The sequence below is a fragment of the Chenopodium album genome, chromosome 20, assembly GCF_948465745.1.
Source record: "Chenopodium album chromosome 20, dcCheAlbu1.1, whole genome shotgun sequence".
NCBI lineage: Eukaryota > Viridiplantae > Streptophyta > Magnoliopsida > Caryophyllales > Amaranthaceae > Chenopodium > Chenopodium album.
The window spans coordinates 38,231,031-38,253,262 of NC_137853.1; the positions used below are offsets into that span (position 1 = coordinate 38,231,031).

Consider the following 22,232-nt stretch of genomic DNA (forward strand, 5'->3'; position numbering starts at 1 on the left):
CGGGGAAAAAAAGGTCATAATATTCAAAAATTGAAGGCTATTATCCACGATTTTTGAGAAATTTTTGATGTTATGGGGCTCGGTGGCGAAAAATCTTGTGATTCTAAGGGATACATCTTAGGGTCATATAATAACGTTTGGAACCATATATGACCATTATATGTTGTAAAAAATGTCCGTGGTAGGCTTGAGTTCACGAAATCAGTGCAAGTACGAAAACGGGTAAATTAACCTTTTAAGGCAAATTGGATAGTTCCACCCACCCAATTGGAGTCCTAGAGAATATTAGGGATCATGGGTAACATCTCGGCAATTTTAATTTCCGGGCGAAAAAAGGTCAAAAAATTCTAAAATTGAAGGCTATTACCAAAATACCAAGTGAGCCAAGCCTTGGTTGAATTTCGACAAAAACAAATGTGGCACTGCTATGAATGAATTTGCTGATGTAAAAGACATTGAAATCGAATGAAAGGAACCTACATCAGCAATTTTAATTCTCCAGAACTTTTTATTGCTCTTAAATGAAGCCCTTGAGAAATTTTACTCCTGTTCCCATTAATGTACGGTTATGAATACAGATTGAGTATTGTGTTTTAATCCAAAACTGGTACCGCGGCTGGGATCCTTCAATGTCAAGTATCTGTTTAAACTTGATTGTGGCAGATTGTATAGAATAAGGAACAAAGGAACCTCAGGTGGAATGTTTATAATACACAGTAGTAGCATACTAGAAATCTAACATTACTATTAATCAGTACTTGATACTCCTATAACTTTTATTAACTTGTCAACTTATACTCATCACAGAAAAAGCGCTCATTGCGCACAAAAACCCATCATCTGTTAAATTCTTCGGTACAAACATGAAACATGTAAACATTCATTGACAAGTCTTCCTGCTATAAACCTATAATGGGAGAAGGAAATGTTTGTCCACAACATACAATATAAAAGGACAACCTGAAATCCAAAATGACATTAAAAGGTAACCAATCTAGGCCACGCGAATCCTGGAGCATTTTATTGAATTCCAGATATGTAATATAAAACCATCAATTTCCAGCTTGACAGTATACAGCATGATGCTGAAGGGAAAAATATCTCTCTCCAAACCCAGCCACTAGAGATTTCCAAGAAGGCTCATTTATAACTACTAGTGGTTGAAGACGTACATTCTACACAAAGAACAGTTGTTTTAGTTCCGAAACCAACTGCCTTAACTAGGAGAGCTAATTGAAGGCTTGGAGCCAAACAATTTTTGAATTTTCCTTTGTCTGCGAACATGAGCAGGGCTACCGTAAAGCAGATCCTTGGCCTCAGAATGTCTACCTTTGTTAAAGAAAGATGTGATAATATTTACATAAGCTTCAGTGGATGGAAGACCATTCATAGGCACTGCTTCTAAGAGCATCTTAGCATCCTCCACAGTTCCAGATTTGGAGATATACTCAGCAAATGGTTCAGGATAAGGAGGATATTCTTGCTGCTTCATCATACTAAGCAGGTTGAATGCTTCGTTAAGTTTACCATCTTGTACTAGCTTCTCAATCATTAGTTTGTATGTAGCCTGCCAAGGTTTTATGCAAGCCTTATTGACCATCTCAACAAGAAACTTATAAGCACCAAGCAACTTATCTTGAGAGAGGAATCCTTCTATCAACACCTCTAACAAATCAGCATCAGGATCAAGGTTTCTTTCGGGCATCTGTGCAAAGCATGACAATGCCTCATCCAATTGACCTGCTATACAATAACCTTGGATTAATATGGTCCAAGTTTTTATGTCGGGAACACATCCCTCAGCTTCCATTTGGTTTAGCACCTTAACAGCATCTTCAAACCTTTTCAATCTACAGAGGCCAAATACTTCTTGGCTATAAGTAATATTGTCAGGCTTGTAACCAGCATTCCTCATGTCTTCCACGACCTTCTTTGCTTCATCAAATCGCCCAGCTTTACATAAAGATCTATGCAAACCGTCATATAAAGCCTTAGTATGGGTGTTTCCAGCTCCCACATACTTGTTAACAACCCTATTTACCAATTCAATATCTGGATCAAGTGCATGGGCAAGCATCTTCAAAAGCCAATTACACTCGGTCTCTGTTGGCTTGTATGGACCATCCATCATGAGCTCAAACAGCTTAACAGCATCTTCCTTACCAAGACACCTTGCAAGCTTTACATAATTATCTATCTCGTACCCCTTACTTCTCATTTTTGTCACCAGGTTCCAAAACTCATCCTTTAATCCACCAAGAGCTAAAACCCTTGCCATCCTGCTGTATGTTACACTATTATGCTCAAATTTCCTGCTACTCGCAATCCACTCAAAGAACTTTAAAGCCTTCAATGGTTCTTCCTTCAAGTTCCATACCACTCTAAACACAACATTCTCCGCTAACGGAAAACCAAGCTTCATTAACTTACTCTCCACCCCCTCATTCCACTCAGATCCCATCACCACCTCAACAACACCCTTAACAGCATCATTCTCACCATTATCCTCGCGCATCTTTTCGTAAAACTCGGTCCATTCTCTTGCCTCACTAACCAAATTTTCTCGTTCTAAAGCCCCATTAACAGCACCATAAATATGTTTATCAATGCAAAACCCCTTTTCCTTCATTTCCTTAGCTACATCCCAGAAATCCTTCAAAAACTCTCTACTAGCCAAAGTCTTAAGCAATATAGTACTAGGAACATAACGGGGCTCAAACCCTTTTTTATCACGCACCCATTTGTAAAAATCTAAAGATTTTTTAGGGTTTCGGTTCAATTTCTTCAAAACATAAACTACAGATTCATGATTCACTCTAGGGTTTAACTTCCCCAATTCAATCTCAAATTCTTCTGACCAATCTTTGGACAAAATTAGCTTAATCAAAGAATCTGGGGTTGTAGAAAAGTATAAACTTTGATGGGAATTGGGGAAAACAGAGCTAAAATGTGGATTTCTAGAGAAAGTAGGAGATTGAGTGAGGTGAGAAAAGTGAGTTACCTGATTCAATCTGAGCGAGTGAAGTCCTGATTGCCGAGTTGAAGAAAGCGAGTTGGCGAGTATGGAAGATAAACGGAGTAAATTAGCTCTGTTCATGGCTGGGATAAATTGGGAAAGAGAGAAAATGGAGGTTTTAGCAGGGTTTATAAGTTGGTGTTTTTCTGAGTTGAATCGCTGGAATTTTTAGAAATGCACATTAGGTTGTTGTTTGGGCTGCAATTAGTTGGATTCTTAGGTTAAGGCCTAGTTCAGTTCAGTTCATTTGATCTATTTTCACGTTTGATCAAAACTGTCATTAATTAATTCGTATATATGAAAATATATTCAATTTCTTATATCACATTATCTTAATTTTCTATCATAACGAATTCAAAGATAATTAGCGTAGATAAAACAAAATAAGATTTGATCTGACCTATTATGGTTTGAACTGACTTAAAGCGTGTTGAAGTCACGACGATGGCATTATCTGATTGTATTAAGAAAATTGATAACTTTTGTGTACTTGTAAAATTTTTCTCCAACAAAACAATCTCACAACAATCCATTGACACGAAAAGGAAAGAGATCAAGGTGCTTTTTCATGCACTCCATGACACAACGAGAGGTCGCTAAGGTAGTTAGTTAGAATCGTTCACTTTGCTTTAAACAATCAAAGAAGCCGTTTACCTAGCCTACTACACACGCCTCCCTTCATTGACCCAAAGCCGTAATGAGCCTTATGTGATAAGTTAGAGGCCATATACGATTAAAAAAAACTATATAGTCCCGAGATGCGGTTCCTACATTTTAAAAGTTTTCGACTCCGAGTCCTAAAACCTCTAAAATTGATTCAATTTCATGTATTATAGCCTTCAAATTTGGCTTCTTGATAATTTATTGGACCTAGAAAAATTATGCATCGAGGTGATTTTTTGGGTTCACAAAGGGCCCCAGGAGGCGTACTTGGTGCCCAGAACCATCTCATTCATGCCTTGGCTCACCATTCAATATCATGTCTATCTTAAGAAGTCTTAGCTTGACATGGCCTTATGTACGTTGTCTTTCCCTCTTCAACCTTGCATTGTTTTATTATGGTTTAAGCTAAGACAACTAATTAAACGCTATCATCAAGTGCCAATTCAATAATATAGTCACAAAAAGAAAAACACGATATTATAAACATATAAAAACATATAAGCAAAGAATCTCTAAAGAAAGAATGCTCGAGCTTTCTACCAATAAAAACAAAGCCCTTTCACAACTTACATGTAAATAGTAGTTAGTTTATCAAGCTTTACAGAATATGTATAAATTTCTGATTTATATTGAAATTCCACTTAATAGCCTTTCAATCTCATGATTTTTTTTTTCTCTTGTATTTCTATTTTTTTTTCCCCATTATTATTATTTTTTTTAGGTCAAGTTCTTTTCCCATCTTTCTTGTAATCATATTGTATGGACCTCTTTACTCTTAACCCTTAACAACCACTAGATTGCATGTAATTAAAGAGTCGATAAAGTCAACACGTCTTATATAACATTAACATGAAATTGAAATATAGAGGAAGTAATACAGTAATTAGTTTAGTTATGTCAAACGGAGTTCCAATAGAAACTCCAAACTCATATATATATTGATCATAATCTTTTTTAGACTAATCATATTAATTTGGAGGCAAACAATTATCATTGTTCAATTTGCTTCTACTTTAAACGGCAATCATCTTTTATGGCCTATATTAACGTAGTCAATTTTTGTAATTTACTCAAAAATCATGAGATTTAAACTTTTAGCTAATTGTCGTCAACTGAAGGCATGATATGCTAATAATTATATTTGCCCTTTGCTTTAGCTGACAAAAAGGCTAGATTAATATCTTTGGTACTTAATAAATGGACCGTTAAATAATTTCTTTTTTAAAAATGAGATTAAAGTTGCTTTAATACTAATATTTGCTCATTTGCTGTAAGTCATAATGTCAAATTTTGACCCTAATAAACGAATAAAGCTACTTTACTCTCTTTAGTTAGAGCAATTGACTTAAGTTTAGTATGTGACGGGTACTAGTGCAACACATGCATGATTTAATTTTTGTCACGATAATCTACCCTACAACCCTACTACATCGTCAATCAATTAATTAGCAAGTTTAAGATGGGATTAAAAAGTAATGGTGCATCTTAAAATGTATGGAAAAATTAGGAAGTTTCAATAAATTATATTGTAATTTAATTTAAGTCCATTTCTTTTTTTTTTTAGTAGATATTTTGCTCATGTTAAGTTTTATGTTATGATGGAATAATTATTATTATTATTATTATTTTTAACAAATTCAAATTAAAGTGAAATTTTTTACAAAGACAAAATCATACCCCGTAATATATAATTATACATGTAAAATGATGAAAGTACATTTGATCATAATCATTAGGAAGTAGAATTTTATGTTTTAAATCAAATATAATTTTTGGTTTATTTTAAATAAAGGAATTTGTTATTTGTTTTGTTGCTTTTATATACTAGTCGAGTGGAATCCAGAATATCTCACTTCGTATTAAGCTCATCATAAGTTGCAAAATAAACATTATTCAAATACTTTTATCAGCATATCCTTCACAATTTTGTACCAAAACTCAAGACACATTTGTTTGATTTTAATTTTTTTTTTTTTTTTTTTGAAAAAATAAAATATGGTCCAAGAAATCAAACATTAACATGAAAAAAGTAAAACAAATTTGTATAATTCTATAAAAATGAACCGACCAAAAGCAAAGTTATGCAAGAATCAAAAGATTTATAACCCCAATTGATATAAAGTCCCTTTATTTTTAAAAAGAGTTCCAGCTTTAGGGCACCACCATGTAAACAAAAGGCCAAAAAAATTTATAAAATTTCCCCTAAATCTCCACTATTGTATACATTATCTATCACTTTCAGATTAATTTCCAACCCTTTTTTTTAACCCAAAGTTTTAAAAAAAGTGAAATTTTTTTGCATGCGGAGAATATAAAGATTTGTGGGGAGGTCTCTTTGTTTGTTGGAAAAGTCTCGATCTATTATATCTTCATGTCTTACTATGCGTGCTTCTCAATTTTTCTTTTTTACTGCATGCTTAACTTCCATTATAATATTACATTAAATTAATTAACCATTTTCTTCACCCTTTCATTTTCTATATATATATATAGTTATATACCCCTCATTTTATTGCATTGTCATTATATTATATGTTCTATATATATTACATTCTTTACATACACTACCTTATTGTAAAAATGTTTGTCTTGACCTTATTGCTCCATGATGAACAAATGGATAGAAGTCTTCATCGTCGTCGTCATCATCATCATCAGAAGCTTCTTTCATGATCAATCACGAGTCGATGATCGAGGTAATTGTAATGGATGATGAATCTATATGATATGCAAGGGGAATTAAGCACTCCTGGTCCGAATTCTGAATCTAATCATCAACTACTAGCTACTAATATATGTGCTACTCATCATTATAAATTTATAATTACTTATTTTGGGTTGTTCTTTTTTCTAATATTGTTTAAATTTTGGTTATAATTTCTTGATTTAATTTAATGAGTTGGGATTGTACTATTAGCTAAATACATATATAAGCTCAATTCAATTAACCTCCGATCCTCTGATCTTTTATGGGTTTCAATTATTTCTGGCTTTGATCTCTTAATATATTATACTGATTGCTAATTTTGTTCAAGCTAACTATTTTTTCCAGGTATGCTACAAAATATGTGGTTTCATAAAATAGTTTTGTACGTAATTAATGGAATTGTTAGCATTTAACCTAGCTCTAGCTAGCTAGGTTAGTTAGTTATTTTATATGAAAATGTTTAAGGGAATATATATTTTGCAGATATGTCTATATATAATGGTTACATTTGAATTTTATTATACTACCCCATTTCATATTATTTACAACTTTAAAATATTTTATATCTTACAAATAATACACACCCCAAAACTACAAATAACATATGAAACGAAGGTAGTACTTTTTTTACCCTAGCTTTAATTTATTAGATATTAAAATTATAACCATTTTGAGCGGCACCTAGAAATTACACACTATATTTTTGTTTATTGATGTACAAAAGACCAAAACAAATTCACACGGAAATAGTTGTGTAATTTTTTGACCATTTTTCACACGGAAAAAAACATTGTCGTAATGTTTACCATGGTCCCTAATACCCTCCAGGAGTCTAATGGGGTCGGTGGAACCCTCCAATATGCCCTTAAACGGTCATCTTACCCGTTCACAACTTGTAGTGATTTCATAAACTCAAACCTACCACGGACATTTATGACAATATATAATGATCATATATGGTTTCAAACGACATTATATGACCCCGAGATGTATCCCTTAGGGTTTCAAGCCTTTTCACCACCGGGCCCCGAAACCTCAAAATTTCATCAAAAATCAAATTATAGCCTTCAATTTTGTAATTTTTTTTTAACCTTTTTTCGCCGGAAATAAAAATTGCCAAGATGTTGAACATGGTCCCTAATACCCTTCGAGAATCCAATTAGGTCGGTGAACCATCCAATATGCCCTTAAACGGTCATTTTACCCGTTCACAATTTCTAGTGATTTCGTAAACTCAAGCCAACCACAGACGTTTATGACAACATATAATGATCGTATGTGGTTTCAAACGGCATTATATGACACCGAGATATATCCCCTAGGGTCTCAACACTTTTCGCCACAAGCCCCGAAACCTCAAAATTTCCACAAAAAGCGTGGATTACAACCTTCAATTTTGTAATTTTTTGACCTTTTTTCTCCCGAAAATAAAAATTGTCAAGATTTTTACCATGGTCTCTAATACCCTTCGGGAGTCCAATTGGGTCGGTGGAACCATCCAATATGTCTTGAAACGGTCATTTGTTCGCAACTTACACCGATTTCGTAAAGAACCTACCACGAACGTTTATGACAACATATAATGATCATATATGGTTTCAAACGGAATTATATGACTCCGAGATGTATCCTTTAGGGTCTCAAGGGTTTTCGCCATCGGGCTCCAAAACCTCAAAAATTTTTCAAAAAGCATGGATTATAACCTTCAATTTTAAAATTTTTTTACCTCTTTTCGCACGGAAATAAAAATTGTTGAGATGTTTACCATGGTTCCTAATACCCTCCAGGAGTCCAATGGGGTCGGTGGAACCGTCCAATATGCCCTTTAGCGATCATCTTACCTGTTCACAACTTGTAGTGATTTCGTAAACTCAAACCTACCACAGACGTTTATGACAACATATAATGATCATATATAGTTTCAAACGATATTATATAACCTGAGATGTATCCCTTAGGGTCTCAAGGCTTTTCGCCACCGGGCCCCAAAACCTCAAATTTAATCAAAAAGTTTGGATTATAGCCTTCAATTTTGTAATTTTTTTTTATCTTTTTTTGCCCGGAAATAAAAATTGCCGAGATGTTTACCATGGTCTCTAATACCTTCCGGGAGTCCAATTGGGTCGGTGGAACCATCCAATATGCATTTAAACGGTCATTTTACCTGTTCACAACTACTAGTGATTTCGTAAACTCAAGCCTTCCACAGACGTTTATGACAACATATAATGATCATATGTGGTTTCAATCGGCATTATATGACGCCGAGATATATCCCCTATGGTCTCAACACTTTTCGCCACCGGGTCCTGAAACCTCAAAATTTCCTCTAAAAGCGTGGATTATAGCCTTCAATTTTGTAATTTTTTTGACCTTTTTTCGCCCAGAAATAAAAATTATAAAGATGTTTACCATGGTACCTAATACCCTCCGAAAGTCTAATTGGGTCGGTGGAACCATCCAATATGTTCTGAAACGATCATTTTACCCGTTTGCAACTTGCACCGATTTCGTAAACTCGAGCCTACCACGGACGTTTATGACAACATATAATGATCATATATGGTTTCAAACGGAATAATACGACCTCTAGATGTATCCCTTAAGGTCTCAAGGCTTTTCGCCACTGGGTTCCAAAACCTCAAAAATTCTTCAAAAAGCGTGGATTATAGCCTTCAATTTTTTTTTTAATTTTTTGACCTTTTTTCGCCCAGAAATAAAAATTACAGACATGTTTACCATGGTACCTAATATCCTCCGGGAGTCCAATTGGGTCGGTGGAACCATCCAATATGCCCTTAAACGGTCATTTTACCCGTTCACAATTTGCAGTTATTTCGTAAACTCGATCCTACCATGTACGTTTATGACATATAATGATCATATATGGTTTTATACGGCATTATAGGACTTGGAGATATATCCCCTAGGGTCTCAAGACTTTTCGCCACCGGGCCCTGAAACCTTAAAATTTCCTCAAAAAGTATGGATTGTAGCCTTCAATTTTATAATTTTTTAACCTTTTTTCGCCCGGAAATAAAAATTGCCGATATGTTTGACATGGTCCCTAATATCATTCGGGAGTCTAATTGGGTCGGTGGAACCATCCAATATGCCCTTAAACGGTCATTTTACTCATTCACAACTTCTAGTGATTTCGTAAACTCAAGCCTACCACGGAAGTTTATGACAACATATTATGTTCATATGTGATTTCAAACGGAATTATATGACACTGAGATATATCCCCTAGGTTCTCAACACTTTTCGCCACTGGATCCCGAAACCTCAAAATTTCCTCTAAAAGCGTGGATTATAGCCTTCAATTTTGTAATTTTTTGACCTTTTTTCGCCCGGAAATAAAAATTGCCGAGATGTTTACCATGGTCCCTAATACCCTCCAGGAGTCCAATTGGGTTGTTAAAACCATCCAATATGTTCTGAAACGATCATTTTACCCGTTTGCAACTTGCACCAATTTCGTAAACTCAAGCCTACCACGGACGTTTATGACAACATATAATGATCATGTATGGTTTCAAACGGAATTATATGACCCCGAGATGTATCTCTTAGGGTCTCAAGGCTTTTCTCCATTGGGCTCCAAAACCTCAAAATTTCCTCAAAAAATGATGATTATAGTTTTTAATTTTATACTTCCTCCGTTTTCTTTTACTTGCAACACACTATAAAAGGAAAGTTAATTTAGGGAAAAACTATACTATATCCCTTATTTAAAGTACATGGCCCACTAAATTACACTCCTAACAATCACTCATCCTATTTTAAAGTTTATTATATCATGTAAAGTGTAAACCCCACATTTCTTAATTGCTGCGCTAAAGGGTGTGTTGCATCTAAAAGAAAACGGAGGAAGTATTTTTTGACTTTTTTTCACCTAGAAATAAAAATTGCTGAGATGTTTATCATGGTCTGTAATACCCTTTGGGTGTCCAATTGGGTCGGTGGAACCATCCAATATGCCCTTAAACGGTCATTTTACCCGTTCACAACTTGTAGTGATTTCGTAAACTCAAGTCTACCACGTACGTTTATGACAACATATACTGATCATATATGGTTTTAAACGACATTATATGACCCTGAGATATATCCCCTAGGGTCTCAACACTTTTTGCCACCGAGCTTCGAAACCTCAAATTTCTTCAAAAAGTGTGGATTATAGCTAGAGCTGTCAAAAACTGACCCGACCCGAGAACCCGACCTTAACCGAAAATTATCTGAACTCAGCCTGTACTCGAACAAATGGAGTGAAACTAGTGACCTGTAACCCGAACTTAACCTGACTTGATTTTAACCGAAAACTAATTTGATCCAATACTTTATGACCTGAACCCGAACCTGCACCCGACCTGATAGTAACCGTCAATTGATTTAACCCGACTCGAAAACAATCCGAACCTGAACTAGTACCCTACCCAATTAAAACATGAAACTGAGTCATGGAAGGTTTAATAAAATTTTATATACCTTTTATTTAGCTTATATACTGGTATAATTATGTAAACCCTCAATCCGATTTAATAAAATGTTTTGTTCAGCTATGTACCTTTTTGTTCTCTATTACTCGTATATAGATCTAATAAAATCTTGATGATGCTAGATCAAATTATGGAAGGCGTAATTATATAGTTCAACTTGGCCACATCGATATTAGAATTGAACTTGAACCAAAACCCGACTCAACACTAACCCGAACCCGAATGTACCATCTTGTTAACCTATCCAAATTCGACTCAACACAACCCGAACCTGAAATTGAACCCGGTCTGATTTTAACTCAAATTGAATCCAACCTATATCTGAAAAGATGAACGAGCCGTTATAACTTGAACTAAAATTGACTCGACCTTAACCTAAACCTGATCTGAAGCTAGATTGACCCGACATAACCTGATCCCGATTTAACCTGAGACCTAATTTGACCCGACCCAAACCCGACTTGAATACCCGAATTGACAGCTCTACTTTAATCACACAATTGAGAGTAATTATGCAGCGCCCTTGTTGGATGAACAATGATGGATCGCGAAGTAATTGGCATGAAATTTTCTTTCAAAGTTACTTATGAAATCATTATCATTACCATTTACCAATATTTATTAGCACTAATCACACAAACAAGCCTTTGAATAACAACACATTTAGGGCATGTTCTATTCTGATTATTTTCAGTTCAATTCAGTTCAGTTCCTAATATCCTCCTATCATAAAATATTCAGTTCAGTTCATTTCAATTCAATTCAACTCAGTTCAGTCAATGAGAACAAGCCTTAACATATTATTCAATTTACAACATAACTAGTTTATTAGCTCGGGTGATGTCTCAGCTCATCATATATTGTAAATTAAGAAATGTTAATGTTGAACAATATTAATAAGTGAATAAAAATATAATAATCAATACCACCTTTTATTAATTAATATATGCGATGTATAAAATATATCAAATTTAACAGCTCGTCTTGTGTGTGGCTAATAACGTGTGACCACTTATTAAAGAACAAAATAGTCCCTATAACATTGACCAAGTAAGAAATAACTCTTTTAACACTTAACAACGATTACTGACAAAGTAACCCTTATTACACTAAAGGAATAATCCCTATGATGGCCGACCACATATAAATATTTGTGAAAATTTAAATAGAGAGGTTAGACATATAAAAAGTTTTTCAAGTAAATTAAACATTCCCTTAAGAATAAAAAAACCATTTAAAAAAGAGCGATTTTAAAGCATATTCTTGAGCATCAACCATTAACTTAAGATTTTGGTTGAGATGAACCTTTAATATGGTATTAGAGCAAGTGTAACGCAAAGGTCACAAGTGTTTTAACATGATACGAGGACTTGAGGAAGGTAAATGTTGCATCCACAATTCAATGTCTTTTTGCCTCACCTTGTTCCAATGCTTTGAAAACTAACACGAAAATTCCAACAAGCTAAACGGTTTTGTACTATGTGAGAAGAATATATAGTTAGCTGTAACAATAAATTTTTAATTGACTTGAGTCTAAAAGCTAGAATTAATATTCAGCAATGAAACCTAATACTTTTAATCTTTACTAAAATAATTATAAGTGACCTTGGTGATTTAAAACATGCAGTATTTCAAATTTCAATCAATAAATATGCATGCATCCAAGCAATAGATTTTTTTATATAAAAGAAAAAAATCATACTTGAAAAACCTTCTATCAAAACTATAATAAGATTAGCAAGAATTTGTGACTTGTGAGAAGAGATATTTAACGATTATTTAAAGTGGCTCCCAACACCTTTGATATATATAGGTGATCGATAAAGTGTGTACAAGGCTATATACACATGCTCTATAAATTATGCATCTAGAAGCATTCGGAGAATTCATGGTTTCTAGTGTCCTCCACATTTTTTCATTAACAACATGCTAGAAGACTTATGTAAAAACCATTAATTAAAGACATAATTAGGGCATGTTCTCATTGACTGAATTCAGCCGAATTGAACTGAACTGAACTTATAAGAGTTGAACCGAACTGAATATTTTATAAGAGAAGGAAATTAGGAGCTGAACTGAACTGAACTGAACTTATAAGAGTTGAACTGAACTGAATATTTTATAAGAGAAGGAAATTAGGAGCTGAACTGAACTGAAAATAAACGTATGAGAACATGCTTTTAGTTGGGCTTATGAAGTTTGGGCCACATTAAGCCAACAGATAGATATAGGAAAAAGAGTAAAGTATAATTAAATTATACCTAAAACTGTTTATATGATGTTACTGTGTTATAGATGAGTATTAAATGTTGAAATTATAACTAAAATATATCCAGAAGCATTAAGATATACTCGTACATTAACATTTAACTGTTACAAAGAATGATAACATAATTTTCACGGGATCAGTTCTGAATGGTTCGGTTCCAATCCCTTTTCCATCGTTGTTAACTACTCATAAAATATATCCAAAATCATTAAGATATACTTAACAGTTACATAGAATGATAACACAATTTTCAAATAATAGTAATACATGATATCATATTAATCAAGATATGAAGAGATATGTAAATACAACGTATTTGATCATGTCGTGCCTTATTGTGTTTTTTTTTTTTTTTTCAAATAATACAACGTATGTTTGTGTCTCCACCCCAAACCCAAACTTATAAAACCATTCTTAGTCTCACACTCTCTCACCCTTCAACTTTCCATTTATAGGCTACTTGCGCTCGTTTTGAAATCCAGGCCTCGTCAACGACGCTCGGACGGAGAAGTGTAATTTCCGGCGACGCAGCAGTAAAATCTGAAGACCAACCTGGGTATTCACAGGTAAGCTTAATTTCCCCTTTTCAATCTATCTCATTCTTTTGCAATTTACTATTTTATTGCAAATTTTTGCTATGATTTTTATTTATTTATTTTTATTATAGTACATGTTCTTATAATTTGGTCATTTTATGATTGTATGATTTGATTGTTTCAAATGGGATTTTTTTTTTTTTTTTTTTTTTTTTTTTTTTTTTTTTTTTGGAATTCAGTTGTTGGGATTTAGGTTTTATTGTTTTAATGGTGGATTGATATGATAAATGGATGATTGTTGCATTTGATTTTTAATTTGAGGATTGAAGTTTCTCAATTTTGCAAGTTCAGAGATGAAAGATGCTAGTCCAAATTTCAGATTGTATAAGGCTCTAACCGAATTGATCAAATAAAATTGTGTTTAGGAGAATTTGTGTATATATTAGGTTCTAATTGAATTTATTGAATAGAATTGAGAGAACCAAAAGGATTTTTCAAATTTATCTTCAAGAGGGATATGTAAGGAAAATGGAAAGTCCAAATATCCTCTTTCTAGAATCCTGAGCTATTGCTCAAACACAAGATGCTGAAAGCTGGAGACAGCTCAAATATTAGGTTTTAAGATGTAATTAACCATGAGATTAAGTAATTGGTATGTTCTATATCTTCTTCAAGGAAAACCTTGTCAAATACTATACCTATGACTTTCCTCAAAGACCTCTTGGGAAAGCAATGCGCCGAATTAGCTTTAAATGGTGTGGAAAGTACAGAATTTAGCTTGATTTTAGTGTTATGAAGATGCAATTTTGAAAGCTTTGTTTGCTATCTATTGTAGAATGAGACTGCTTGTGTTAATGGAGGATCATTGAACAATATGAGCAAGCTGTTAGGCATTATTGAAAGAAATTAGATGCTTTAGTTTGATGTTTGAGGTGGCTTTTACTACAGGGGGTGCTAGCTTGTGGTTAGTATGAATAAGAGCCTTATTTGTTAAAATGGGTAATTTTCTTGGATTTTGGAAATATGAAAATGGGTAATTTTCCTGATGTTCAAAAAGTTGGATTTCAAATGGTAGCTTCATCAATTCTATAGGATATCATGAATGTTTGTGCAAAAGAGTCAACTTCCTTATTAATGAGTGTGCTTATCTACCGATACATACCAAGTGACTCTCTGTTTGCTGTATGTTAATACTAGAGTAAAAATAACAGAGCGTTTTCTTGTTGGTATTGTGCATTTTTTTTTATAATACATATTTGACATTTGGAATCTTCAATCGAGTCCTTACTTAAGTAGTGTTCTCTAAGTCTTTCTAGAGTCCGAATTAATGTTATAGTGGTGCTAGCAAAATGCAAGATGCAAAAGATGACCTTAAAACTTTAATCATGAAGCAATCTTCATCAGCATTTCATGTTCATTGTGTTGCGCACAAACTTTAATTGACACTAGCTGCTGTTGCCGAAAATAATGCTGATTGTATTTGATTATTTGTCAATATGCTTGCAAGACTATTGACTCTTTTGGCTGGTTCACCAGAAGGGAAAGAGTTTCTTCGAAAGAGGCAAGCTAAATGTGTTATAGAGGCAGTGTTTTAAATAAGGTTGAGGGACTTGGCTTGAGAAGGCTTGGTTATTATAACTAAGGAGCATACAACAATTAAGAGATGATGGATGACATTCTCACAAGAATAAGGTCACTTCATTTACGGTTAAGCATGGCATTGATTTTTCTAATATGGGGGAACACATGTTCCAGGGAGAATGAAAGTTCGTATTTATAAGTCATGAGTAACTATTTTTCACCATTTTCGAGCTGAAGCTTTTCAAAGTGTCATTGATCAACACTTACAAGACTTGAAAAGCAGTTTGATGAGGTAAAAAAAAGATTTTTTTTTTTAAATTTTTTTTTATTATTTTTTTTTATATAAAAAAATGTTTGCTTTAATCTAACTAATCATTTTTCTTCCTTTGTCATAAGAAAATTTCTTTGACTTTCCAAATTTTCCAATGAATAATCATTTTTTGATGTTTAAATTATTAATTTTTGAACATTTTCTTATGGATTTCATATTTTATTGATGACATTCAAAATGATGAGAGATTTGAAAGGTGAAGAATCTGAATGAGCTTTCATGAAACTTGTTGAGACAAGGATGCGTGTAGCTCATTCGAAGGTCTACATGTTTTGAAGCTGGTTTTGCTTCTCCTCGTGGCAGTGGCCACTGTAGGACGAGCATGTTTTGAATATCTTACGTAAAAATTTAAAAATTTGTTATTGTGCTAATCAATTATTCAATGATTATTTGCTATTACTTTAGAGAGCTTTATTTGCAGTATTGATGCTAATGTATATTAGTTCGTAAATACTAGAATTCAACATGAACAATTGTAAATTTATTTGTAAGTACTATAAGGTTGTAGCTTGCAAGTTTTTGACTTTTAATGTAAATTTTCATAAATTATCCATCTTTTTCCCCCTCTTGAATATTTTTTGTATTGATTGTTGTTAAAGTCAAATCACCATTGGTTCATTGTTTAGCATTAGCAGCAATTGCATGCCAAGAAGAAAGGGCATTTCATCCTAACTTATTGTGGTACATTCTGAAAGATCATGGAACTTGATTTCACTGTTGATGATTGGGAGACTAATTTGTTGGGTTGTGTTAAGGGAGTATACTATTGCAAATTTTAGGGAGCTTAATGGAGTATAATTTGAACCCCTGTGTTAGGAAATCTTAGTTGTTTGCCCTTTCCTAAATCCAATCATGGTGGTATATATTACCATCAAGAGGAGGGTCGTTTAGAACTATTATATAGTTGGGATTAGCCTTTTGGAATTTGGCTAGGGATTTGGCATTTTACTATGTGATCTGCTGCACTGCCTTTGACCCCTTTGTTGGAATTAGTTACTTCCTATTTTCCGTTTTCAAACTACATTTTAAGTACAATATGTTGCTGCCAGGCCTAGTTCATTTAAAATCTACTCAAGGAGGATGAGCTCTTTGACGAAAATAAATGTTTGTCCTTCGAGTTGGTGGAATTGTGATCCACATGCTTCTGTCTACTGTGTTTTAAATTAAATTGGTGTGAGCAACAGAGAAATCTAGGGAGCTTAACCATAGGAGGTGAGTAGGTGACAGTAGAGGAGTTGGAGAAATATCAGACATAGTACCAGTGATTGGGAACAAATCATTCACTCTATTCATTAGGTACTCCAACAATGAATACATAGTCTATGTGATGAAAGAGTATGCTGTCCTGGGTGTTAGGAGTTATAGATACTGATTAAATTTTGTTGATGTATACATAGTCTGGGTGATTAAAGAGTATGCTGTCCTGGGTGTTAGGAGTTATAGATACTGATTAAATTTTGTTGATGTATACATAGTCTGGGTGATTAAAGAGTATGCTGTCCTGGGTGGTGCACGATTTTGGTGGTCATAGCCCAAGGTACATCTTGCTGTTAAAGGTGGAGGGGTAAAAGTTGTATGATTTGATAAGGAAGTTGACCAAGGATCTTGCGAAAAGGAGCAGTATACTCTTTGCTTATAAAGTCCACTTGCTAGGAGATCTTAGTGCTCTATGGGGTTGAAGCCTTGTAGGTAACAAGATGAGAATGTTGCATGCATTGAAGGATGAGCTCACTTGCTACATTTTTCAAGCAAAATTGATGGAACCTGACTGGTGTTATCAGCATCTCTGTTTTCGTTCCTGCTGTAAATTATGAAGCAGAGTCTCATATCTGAGTTGTTCTTACACTCTGGTTCTCTTATCAAAGCTGAAGCTGGAGCATTCTCTTGCTTTTGTCAACCTTAGACTTCTACATATCAATGGTTACTTTACTTTTTGTATAAGTGCAAGGAGTATCATGTCGTAATGGTGGTGGTGGTGGTGGGGGGTGGGGGGGGGGGGGGGGTGGGGGAATTGTTAATTAAATTAGAGCAATTTAATTATTGACAAGTCCACAACTCAATGTGCTTGCAGAAATAGTGCTCATAGGAAGAGAAAACTTCTAAAGATTGCATTCCATACTCTAAAGGGCTATGACCACCGAACTCTGTGTCTGCATACTGCCATCTTCTATTAGTTGAAAGAGGTGAAGGAACTTGGCATAAATTGGGATAAACTCTGTAGGCTTTGAGTGATTCAGTCTGGTGATGGCATTTGTGATTCCATTAAACTCCTGAGTTTCAGGTTAGCAATCAATCAGATTGGTTAAAGTAGGCATCCAAAAAATTGATTCAATGTTGAACATTTCTTTGCTATAGGATGAATGCCCATTAAAACTACTAGTAAAAAGCAAGCCTAGTTAGCAGTTCTTAGCACTTGTTAGTCAGAACAATTAAGTTTGCACCTAATGAAATAATAATTGGCTATTTTGTGATTCATATGCATTGTTGGTTATCATCATGTTTTCGTATCCATGAAGATCTAGATTCTCTCTGTCAATCCCCGGCCATTCTAAGTTTCTAACTGATGTTTCTGTACGCCAGACTGATGTACTATATATGTAGGTGATGTCTCATATACATGATCCCTTCTATTTTTTTATTTTTTTATTTTTATTTTTTTGATTTTTTTACTCTGGGTTTTGGACTTTTGGATGTTACTTCTGAATAGATTGTGACAGTAATGTGTAATGCGGAGTACACAATAGTTCCCGTGCATACCACACTCAAATCTCTTATTGGTCTTTTAGAGTAAACCAAACTCATATCCAAAGGAGCAAAATCATGCTCCCGGCAGGGGGAAAATATTTGTAAAGTATCCCAAGATCTAACCTGCTCTTGATACCATGACAAATTAGAGAGAATTAGAAAATAATTAGAGTAGAATTGCTTGCCTTCTCATTAATCATAGCCCCAAATATATAATCATTACAAACTTTCCCTAACCTAGAATTCTAAGATCTCGTAGAATATTAAGGAATACACAAGATAATTTAGGGAATAAATAACTTCCTAAAATACAATATATGATGTATCTCAATACCATTACTTACTGGTAGGATGTTACAATTATTAGGAAAACTGCTTATATTTGGTTGTAAACATGTATTGTTCTACTCAATATGAAAAACATTTATACAAATTTACATCATCTAGAAAATGTTCTAATCATTCTCTACAGTTTTGCACAAAGGCAAGATTATATTTGTCTTGTGCCCTGTGTTGTTTTAATAAAGTAATTTGCTACACAACTTAAGCGGTTACAACTTAACGAATTCGAAACGACTTGGTTAGATTAATCTCATGGTAATTTCAGTTGCAGGTCACATGTTAATCTTGAACTAGAAGGAAGAGGAACCTCCCCACTTATCAGGTAACCTCAGCTTCTTTTTACCTTACAGTTTACCTTCATAACATTATGTATTACTCATATCTTTCTTTGTCAGTCCTGAAAGACTTATAAGCTATTATGCTTGATAGTTGATTGAATAATGATAGGTAGTGTAGTAGATTAAATTTTGTATTTCAATAAATTGAATTAAACTAAGTTGATATTGATTATTTCATCAACCAAAAATGAAACAATCCAAACCAACTAAATCAGAATAACTTGTTTTTCACGTCATAATGTCATATTGATAATGATAATATATGCAACTAGAGAGTAGAGAATGGTATGGGCAAGGCATACACTTTACAACTTCAAAGGTCTCTTCTATTCTTGCTTAGGAGTTAAGATAGTTGCTTCTGACTCGGTAAAGGGGGAAAGAGTACTCCGGTTCGAGTATTCGGGTTGTATTAAACAAAAATGGCTCTTCTCCTTCTCGAATATATACTTTTCTTGTTTGTGAGAAAGGCATAGGCTTGAGGGTTGACGTCAATGTCTCGAAAGGAATTTCTTTATTGCAAATAGATTAAGCTAGAAAATTCTAGTAATTTCATACAATATGCTATAGGAATATAAAATATGATCAAGGAAGGTACTTGGAAATCACATCAAAAGTGTATATAATAAGAAAAATACATGAAACTTACATAAAACAATAGTCAAAGATAACATCTACTCACCTCTAACTTTCTGACATTTCACTTGTTTAGCCAATCAATACTCATCCAACCCCCATTATCCTTAATCATGCTTTAATTAAATTCCACTCACCTCTTTCTTTCCCTAGCTATTTCAACCCTTAAAGGTTCTTTGATTAATCAAGAAATTCGATCAAGCTTTGAAATTCTCTGCCCCTAAATAACCTGAAAAGAATGATCGTTTTATGTTGATTCCTCATTCATTTTCATTTGTTGTAGATGTCGAATCCTCGCACGGTGGAAGATGTTATTCAGGATTTTAAAGGTAGAAGAGCAGGGATGATCAAAGCTTTGACCAAGGATGTCGATGAATTCTATCGTTTGTGTGATCCTAATAATCTGAATCTATGTTTGTATGCCTTCCCTAACCAACAATGGGAGGTCAACTTACCTCCTCCTTCTTCAGACCTCCCTGAGCCAAGATTAGGGATCAACTTTGTTAGGGACAGCATGACACAACACGACTGGTTGTCTATGGTTGCGTTGCACAGCGATGCATGGTTATATGCGATAGCATCTTATTATGCTGCCAAGTTCAAATTCGACAGGGCTGATAGGAAACGTCTTTTTAATAAGATCACTGATGTTTCTTCTATATGTGAGTTAGTTGTGGGTGGGAAGACAGCTAGGAAAAGGCCTAAGACCGAAGCTGATGGTTTGCCTGAAGACATACTTGTTGAAGAAGTACTTGCAAGGCTGCCAGTACGCGACCTCCTCAAGTACAGGTCCGTATCCAAGCTGTGGCGGTCTTTGATTGATGGTCCGGAGTTTGTTTCTACCCATCTTCAAAATTACAAGAACAATTTCGAGGTATGTCACTTGCTGGTTTTGTATCGCCCTGCTAGGAGTTGGCTAAGAGATGAACGAATCTTGGTACGCCGTAGTGATACCTTTAGAAAGGTCACGGAACTTCAATGCTTATATGATCATTTTGAAGGAGCTTATGAAATGATCAGTTACATAAATGGGATACTTTCGGTAAAGAAGGGAAAATCGAGGGGATTTCGTGAAATTATATTGTGGAATCCTTCCATAAATAGCACGCTTAGTCTTCCTAATTCGATGTTTGAAGCTATGAAAGAGGCTACTTATTTTGAGCTTGGTTTTGGGTATGATGCCTCTCGCAATGATTACAAGGTCATAGCAATAATTTATCCTCATGCCGAGATCAAGTACTATTTTGGGGAGCGCTATCGTGCTACTATCCCGGGCTTAGTACAAGTGTATACACTTGGTACCAATTCTTGGAGTAGCAACCTTGGTGTTAGTCCTCCACCTTATTGGAGTGCTGGGCAACAAGTTTTTCTAAATGGCGCGATACATTGGATAAACTTTGGACCAAGTGTTAAAAATGATGCTGATTCGTGGTTCAAGGATAAAGATTCACATATAGTTTCATTTGATGTTGAAAATGAAGTGTTTAAGTATTTTGAGCTACCTAAGGCCTTAAAAACTGATGATGAACCAAAGGAGAAGTTTCCAACGGTGTTGGGACGATCACTTGCTGTATTTTGTGCTCATTGTTCACTCCGGAATGATGTATGGGTGATGGGAGAGTACGGTGTGTCGAAATCATGGAGTAAATGTTACACATTTACGTTGCAATTCGATAAGCTCTTGCATTTCAAGACCAACGGTGAATTATTGTTTGCCGTAGATGGGAAAGGCATAAAATCATATGATGTTAGAAGAGAAAGGGTAAGAGATCTTGCAAAAACTTACTCAAGGTCTTCAAGTTATATAGTTTTTAGTTATGTGGAAAGTTTGGTGTTATTTAAACAGGTTAATAACCGGCCATTAGAGTCAACTAAGCCATAGAAGCTGATATACTACAACTTTTATTTCATTTGATGTTTAACTGTTTATGTATGCTTTGGCTAGGAATTTCAGATTTTGATTTTGGTCTTACAATTCCATAGTGATTTTGTTTTTGAACATAATAAGTAGACGGAGTATTATATTTGGTTGTTACTCAACATTTTAGGTTTCTTACCTAACTTTTCCAATTTTAGGTCTATTTTGCTTTGTATATTGGATTTAATGGGATTGAATCATCAATAAACAAGATGTTTACTATGATTTCGTAGCAAAGTTCTTGCTTTGTTTTGTTTCCTTGTTTTTGCAACGTGGAAACTTTGGTCCTTCTCTTTGTTTGCACTCTATTTTGACATACCTAAATTGAGGAAAATTAGCCATTAAAATGTCATATACTCCATAAGTCCATATTTACTTACGTGTCGCCTCAGCTAATTAGATTTCAATTTTCAATTACTAATTTTCGAAGTCATACTATTTAAGGTTGCACATAACACAAAAGGCCTTAATGTGGTGCAACCATGATATTGAAACCAATTTGGTCATGTACATTGTACATTTAAGTGGGGTTTCCATTGCAATGTCTTCATGCATTTTGGTCCTTTATGTACAACTTCAATCAGATTTTGGTGTTTTGGAAGTTTATAATCATGAAATCTCTTGCTATTACTAGTATGTTTCTGTACTAAC

At 34.3% G+C, this 22,232-nt stretch overlaps 2 protein-coding genes across 3 annotated transcripts; one reads left to right on the forward strand and one right to left on the reverse strand.

The window, feature by feature from the left end:
* Window positions 1-773: 773 nt before the first annotated feature.
* On the reverse strand, window positions 774-3,159 carry LOC145598837 (pentatricopeptide repeat-containing protein At3g48250, chloroplastic-like). The gene has a single exon (XM_081655231.1). The coding sequence runs from the start codon at window positions 3,095-3,097 to the stop codon at window positions 1,217-1,219; it is 1,881 nt and encodes a 626-aa protein (XP_081511357.1). The 5' UTR covers window positions 3,098-3,159; the 3' UTR covers window positions 774-1,216.
* Window positions 3,160-13,582: 10,423 nt separating this feature from the next.
* LOC145598204 (uncharacterized) lies at window positions 13,583-21,731 on the forward strand. 2 transcript variants are annotated; one of them, XM_081654525.1, is made up of 3 exons: window positions 13,583-13,723; window positions 18,958-19,014; window positions 19,947-21,731. In XM_081654525.1, the coding sequence occupies exon 3, from the start codon at window positions 19,947-19,949 to the stop codon at window positions 21,543-21,545; it is 1,599 nt and encodes a 532-aa protein (XP_081510651.1). In that variant the 5' UTR covers window positions 13,583-13,723; window positions 18,958-19,014; the 3' UTR covers window positions 21,546-21,731. The 2 variants fall into 2 exon arrangements, 1 of the variants encoding a protein (XP_081510651.1); XR_014103511.1 differs by lacking the exons at window positions 18,958-19,014; window positions 19,947-21,731 and adding an exon at window positions 15,230-16,148.
* Window positions 21,732-22,232: the final 501 nt, after the last annotated feature.

Bases quoted from the DNA above. Each gene is read 5' to 3' on its own strand.
- LOC145598837 (XM_081655231.1), bottom strand. From the start codon at position 3,097: ATGAACAGAGCTAATTTACTCCGTTTATCTTCCATACTCGCCAACTCG.
- LOC145598204 (XM_081654525.1), top strand. From the start codon at position 19,947: ATGTCGAATCCTCGCACGGTGGAAGATGTTATTCAGGATTTTAAAGGT.